The sequence below is a fragment of the Sinocyclocheilus anshuiensis genome, unplaced genomic scaffold, assembly GCF_001515605.1.
Source record: "Sinocyclocheilus anshuiensis isolate Anshui unplaced genomic scaffold, SAMN03320099.WGS_v1.1 scaffold1734, whole genome shotgun sequence".
Taxonomy (NCBI): domain Eukaryota; kingdom Metazoa; phylum Chordata; class Actinopteri; order Cypriniformes; family Cyprinidae; genus Sinocyclocheilus; species Sinocyclocheilus anshuiensis.
This window is the reverse complement of record NW_015544334.1, coordinates 429,430-435,878: the sequence shown is the minus strand read 5'-3', so window position 1 is coordinate 435,878 and position 6,449 is coordinate 429,430. Positions and strand designations below refer to the sequence as shown.

The 6,449-nt window shown below is 37.4% G+C and overlaps 2 protein-coding genes across 4 annotated transcripts in view; both read right to left on the bottom strand.

The window, feature by feature from the left end:
- The window catches only part of LOC107698159 (calcium-activated potassium channel subunit alpha-1), a 248,967-nt gene that overhangs the window by 225,371 nt on the left and 17,147 nt on the right, over nucleotides 1–6,449 (bottom strand). The window lies entirely within an intron of this gene.
- Nucleotides 1,917–4,738, bottom strand: LOC107698142 (uncharacterized). Its single transcript, XM_016499077.1, has 5 exons — nucleotides 4,355–4,738; nucleotides 4,080–4,140; nucleotides 2,271–3,416; nucleotides 2,069–2,136; nucleotides 1,917–1,964 (listed from the first exon to the last, which is right to left on the bottom strand). Exons 1-5 carry the CDS (start codon nucleotides 4,661–4,663, stop codon nucleotides 1,917–1,919), a joined length of 1,632 nt encoding a protein of 543 aa, XP_016354563.1. The 5' UTR covers nucleotides 4,664–4,738.

Below are 6,449 nucleotides of genomic sequence, written 5' to 3'. Positions count from 1 at the left end.
GAATTAACAAGTTGTAGGAATGAATAGCCTATCTGTCCTGTGTCCCACAGCCCTGCAAAGCGCAGAGATTTATCTGGGGAAATGACTTAGTTACTACATTCTATTGCTTTCCATGTTGAAGAACTTTGTGTTGTTTCTATTTTAATGTACTTTTAAAGTTTAAATCACATTAAAAGCTTAATTTGTACATTATGAATGAATGATGATGCATTTATATACCATCACCATCATTCACAGCCGCTCGCACGTGTTTGGCGCATGAGCCGCAAGCAGCCCAAAATTAAACAGCTTAATCGACCATCGATAGCTTTAATCGATTGCATCTCTTATTGACAATTAATCGATCATCGATTAATCGTTGACATCCCTAGTATGAATGTAAACAGTTATTAAGAGATTACAGAATGTAATATGCAATAGAACATGTTAATAGAATGCAAACAAGCTGGACAAAAAGTGTGAAGTATATATGCATTGGACCTTTTGGTATAAAAGCTAACTGTAATCTAGGGCTGCACGATATTGGAAAAAACTCACATTGCGATATTTTATTTTTCTGCGATATATATTGCGATATGAAAAAAAAAAATCACCACATGACTTGAATAGTTTATTTTGAAAAAAAAATGATGTTTTTGATGTTTAGTGATGATAATGATTGGGGTGATTTTGTAGGAGAGTAAATCAGCATGAAATAAACAAATTACAAGCATAGATAAATATAACAGAACGTTCACATGTCGCGCCTAAAAACGTGTGGGAAAACGCCAGTCGCGCCGCTTTCTCCTTCTTTCCAAAGCGCTCGGGAGCTTGCGCTTTTGTGGCATCTGCCGTTACTAAGCAACCGTGACCTGCGCTCTCCTCAACGACGCGGAAGTTTCAACAAAGGACAAATGGATTTCCAGCACTGAAAATCGCATGCAGTAGCTCTGCTACTAAATTTACCCTACATTTATTTAAAAATGGCTATCCCTGTACAGCTATGATGATGTGACTATCGCGGATGCGCACATCGCGATATCGATGCTGAAACGATATATCGTGCAGCCCTACTGTAAACCAAACAGCTTTGGTTTCTATTGACTTCTATTGTATGTAAAACAAATACAGTGGAAGTCAATGGGAAACAAAACTGTTTGGTTATCAACTTTCTTCGAAATATCTGATTTCATGTTTTACAAAAGAAAGTCAGTCATACGGGTTTGGAACATCATGAGGTTGAGTAAATGACCATTTTCATTTTTGGGTGAACAATCCCTTTTACTTCAAGCCAAGGTCGTGGGTTGAAGTTCCAGTGAATGCATCAACTGCCATGCAATGCATGGTTAAAAGCATCTCTGCCAAACACATAAATGTAAATGGTACCAAAAGGCCTTTGGAATACCATTGTCTTAATTTAATATGACATAATAGGGGTGCTCCAATTGATCGGCTACCGATGCATACTGATGACTTTAAATTTATATTTATTTTACATGTTTATATATTCATGTAAGAATTTGAAAATTAATAAGTATGGAAAAAAACAACAAACTTGTTTTAAAAAAATCTATCTGTAAAATAAACATTTTTAGATGGCAACTACTTGACTCTGAAATTATATTTTACCATTTTTCACAAATAAAGAAACTGTTATAAAAAGATATGTATAAAATGGCATAAAAACACTGTAACCAACTGTGCACTCAGTAATCTTGTAATCTGGTGTGCAAGATATCGCTAATTTCACATACAGCACACAGTGAATATGACATGAATATGGCAAACTGAAAAACTCAGCCTGGTTGATATATAGGTCGACCACTAATATGCGACAAACCATTGAATTACACATATATGAAAAGAAACTAGGAACTAGGTTAAACTAAATGGTGCTGGTGTTTCTTATTGGGAGTGTGATATCAAATGAGGAAGACTTACCACAATGTGCAAGGCATCCACTTGACCCGAACTTCATTTCTTCCCTTTTAAAATTAAATGAATATCAGAGTTAAGCATAATGTTGTTTTTTATTTTCAAAATGATTTAAAGGCTCATGGGATGATGCATAAATGCACTGCATTCCTACCTTATTGTTTCTCCATCTCAGAATATTTTCAACAGGAAACACACCATTGTATGCATCATGAGAACAATCTAGAGGAAAAACATCACTCAGAATTTTCAAATATAACAGGATGATCTGCACAACAATAACACTAATCCAATACTGAATCCAGTAACTTATTGTATGTTGATCAATGAACATTTTTCCATTTTTGTAATATTACCTGACATCTTCCGCTTTCTCGAAGGAGAGCGGAGTCCTGACTCATCGCTTGCACTGGCATGTTTTCCTTTATCGGTTACTTTTTCAGATTCATGCACAGCTGGTGACTCGGATCCATTTGCATCCTCACTAATCTGAATTTGGCATGAAGCAGTTGACATGACAGCATATACTTTCCTGACACTCGACTGTCCAACACTGGACTCCGACAGGGTTCCTGGCCTTGTGTCCAGGCTTTCTACTACGCTTTGGGGTGATAGTTGTGTCTCGCTGGTCTCAGGTACGTTCACCGCCGTGGATTCTGCACTGCGTTTGCTTGCAGATCCAGGACTTGTATCTGCTGCAGCCATACTCTTTGCTTCACTCAAAAGATCCTGTTTTGAAGAGTTATTTTGCAAGAGAGAGCTTTTTGAGGACAAAGCAGCCTCCAGCTGGGAGTCTGAGATTCTTTCGAGACGAACCTCGAACCTCTTAGCCTTAATATCCTTGGGAACAATAAGGTTGGTGTGGATCCGTTTGTGCACAGTTAACGCACACTGAGTGGCAAACATTTGCTCACACTGACTGCAGCTGAACTGAGGTTGAACTTCCTGTCTGTGTGCGGTGAGCCCCTGAAGGGTAGTGAACATCTGCCCACACCTGTTGCAATTCTGAGGCATTGGGCAATTGTGACTCTTGAACAGGAGGTCTGTTTTAAACCTTCTCTCACATTTACGACAGATATACACACTAGGGACCTGGTGCAGGGCTCTAGAGGGGCTAGACTGAAGGTCGCACTCATCCGATGAACAACACAGACAGTGCCTCTGCATGCTGAGGTGCTGTCGGTCTCGAAGTGCACGAGCAACACTAACATCATTAGCGTGTTTTTGCGTTTTGATTAATTTCCTTTTTTTCATCACCTTTGATTTTGGGTTATTTGTGATTATGTCCACACTTGTAGATGGTCCATATGCAACGATTTTAGATGTGGGCTGGGATATGGTCTTGCTTGATGATGATTTCCGCCCTCTCACTCGCGGCACATTGGCAGGACAAACTATTTTCGGTTTTACCACATGCTGTGTACATTTTGGCTCTTGGCACTTGGTCTTCTGGCTGTTTTCAGCAATAGCAGCAGTTGGACAGATTTTCTGAACCTTTTGGCCTAATTAATCAACACAAAAAAAAGCTAATTAGTATTGAAACAAAATTGAGTGAAAGCACATCATAACAAATGTATTTTACTCCAGCACAATAGCAGTGATGACAAAACACATTAGTACTATTTCTATACTATTGTAGTATGTTTTTCTTAATTTGAATTAGTTTTCATTTTAAGTTTTAACAATTTAGTTATGTGGTTTGCGATTTTTTATTAGTTTTAGTCTTTTATACATTTCTATTTAACTTTATTTCAGATTTAGTCATTTTAGTACTTCAACTTAAACATTTTTTTAAGTTTAAGATTTTCATCTAATATTTATATTTATTTCAGCTTCATTTCAATGAACAAAAATTATTTCAAACAGTTTTAATTAACAATAAAAAAACTGTTGTGTACCCCAGATTACGTGAGAATGCCACTGCAAAATGCTTTAAAAAATATAATTAAAATAACAATAAAGTGTCGCCACTTTAATTTTGTATCATCTTGATAATTCATATTGTCAGTGAGAACAAACTCAAGTAACTTAGAGATCACTTTACAGTTCTTCATATTTCCACTTTTTTTTTATATAATCTATTTTTTTTTTTTTAGTGGTACTTCCCTGTGATTTTTGTCTATTGCTGTTCATTATCATGAAAAATTATCTAAAAACATTAGTACCTGGTTTGCTTGACTGTGTTGTCTCTGGTTCTGAGACATTCTCTGCTCTTTCTTCAGGCCCCTGTAACACACAAAACATGGTGATTATTATTAACGAAAGAGCACAAATCATTCTACAGAATACAACACATTTTCAACAGAATGTCAGTAAAAAGACAGATTACTTATGTATTTTTGTGGTAAACAGCACAGAAATAATAACATTGATTCTATGCTGATTTGCACTGCACTGAAAACAAGTGAAAACAATGACCACAGAAAGCATGCCCACTCACCACAGCCACTGGCATGACAGTGTTTGAGCTCTGTACGTCAGACTGAGAAGTCACACGTGACACTTCCATCTCGTCATCTTCCCTTTTGAAGTCACTCCTCTGAGCCCTATTGATGGCCTCTGTCTTTTGCTGCTCACTTTCCTCTAACTGCTGCTTCAACAAGTCGATCTCCCTCCAGCTCTGGGTGATCTCCATTCTGGTCTCCAGCAGCACTTTGCTGAATATTTTGACTATCTCTGAGGTTGTCGTCATCATGAGCCCTTGAATCAGGACCCTGAACTTAGCCGATAAGGCATCCTCCACTTCCATTGTGCGCGGCTGGTGGTGGATTTCTTACACAGAAAAGGCAGACTTACTGCCAGCGTCCCACAGCCCTCCTACTGTGCAACTATACAGAGTCAAGATGAAAAATAGGCATCCCATTTCAGGTTACTTTTCAACAGAGGAGACATATTAAGATGTAGAAGCGAACATGTAAATTATCCGTTACAACTAAATTCTGCTTTTTAGTCAGAATCTCACGTTAGTTGATTATATTTTGAGATTGAATGTTTCTGTGATGTGCTGATTTTATGGTTATTTAACATTATCTGTCTGGCAACTTTATGACATTCTTGGAAGCATTGAAACAAATAATTTATGTTCTGCACAATATGCGTGTGTAATATGTTTGCATTCAGGGTTTTAATAAAGTACAACTATAAATGCCAGCTATTATTCCAAACATTTCATCATTAGTAGTAATTTTTTTGTAAATTCATGGATGTTCACACAGTTTAAAACAAAACGTTTGGGTAAAAAAAAAAAAAACCTGAAAAATCAAGCATTTATGTAAGTGAATAAATGACTTCATAATGTTTACTGATCATCATGTGGTCACCACATACAAGCAAAAAATCTTGTATGACATACATTCTTATGTAAAGACAAAATACTAGGGGTGCTCCGATTGATCGGCTACCGATCATTATCGGCCGATAATCACGTTGGGACGTTTGATCGGCGGTCTCTAAAAAGGCTGATCTCAAAAAAACGATCTCAAGCTGATGATGCACCTGCAGTGAGAGGTTTGGCACGACATGCAGTGGCACCGTCTCAGTCTCTGTCCGGCGCGGGTGAAATAATTATAATGCTGAAGGTGAGGTACAATTCATATTTCTTCATTAAATAACTTATAAAGTAATTTGAAAACTTTCTGTGAGACATTTCACAAACATCGTGAGTGAATCACCGCGCGTGCTCTCTCTTTCTCTCTCAAAATGCGCAAATGGCTTCAAATCACATTGCAACTGCACTATAAGCAAGCTGCACGCTGCACCGTTGACACAGGAATTGTCACTTGCACAATCGAGGCAGTGTCGCATAGTCACTAAAGTTTATAAATTGCATTTCTTTTTAATTCTTGCCGTCTTTAAACCATTCAGTGCCCGTGCGCTCTCCTGGAGACCATATGCTCATGCACACTCGCAGCGCACACACATAATGCCAGATTCACATTACTCTGTTTGCAGTATGTATGCGGTGCGTATTTTTTCATGTTAACGGATTAAAGTGTTCACTGCACACGGTTGCGGTCTGGCAGTGTGTTCCAGTAGCGGTGCGTCTGCAGCAGTGCAGAGATCGTTTCCGCTGCACGTGCTGAATTAAAGTGACAGCGCATTGTTTGCGGTAAATATGAACATGGATTGACACAAAAATGTAATAATTACACCATAAATGCATATAATTAAAGTTTCCTGTGTTTCACAGTCAACACATAGGCTATGGCTTTTTGATTTTAGATAAACAAGTCAAGAATAGATGGCACTCATGGAGGTAGGAAAACAAAGTTCTTTATGAACCAAGGGATAGCTTGCAATAAAGAAATAAATTCAAAAGAAAAGGCAGTAGAGCTGACAATGTAAGAAAGAATGGTGTGATAATAATGTAAGAAAACTAGTTTGAATATTTTGCCACTTGAGCAACTTAATACATAAATCTAGAAGTAAATGCAAAAGTAAAAAGCATTGAATAATGTGTTTCTTATATTTATTGCATTTAAAAACGTCTATTAAAAGATTGTATTACTGTACTGTGTAAAAAAAAAAAAAAAAAA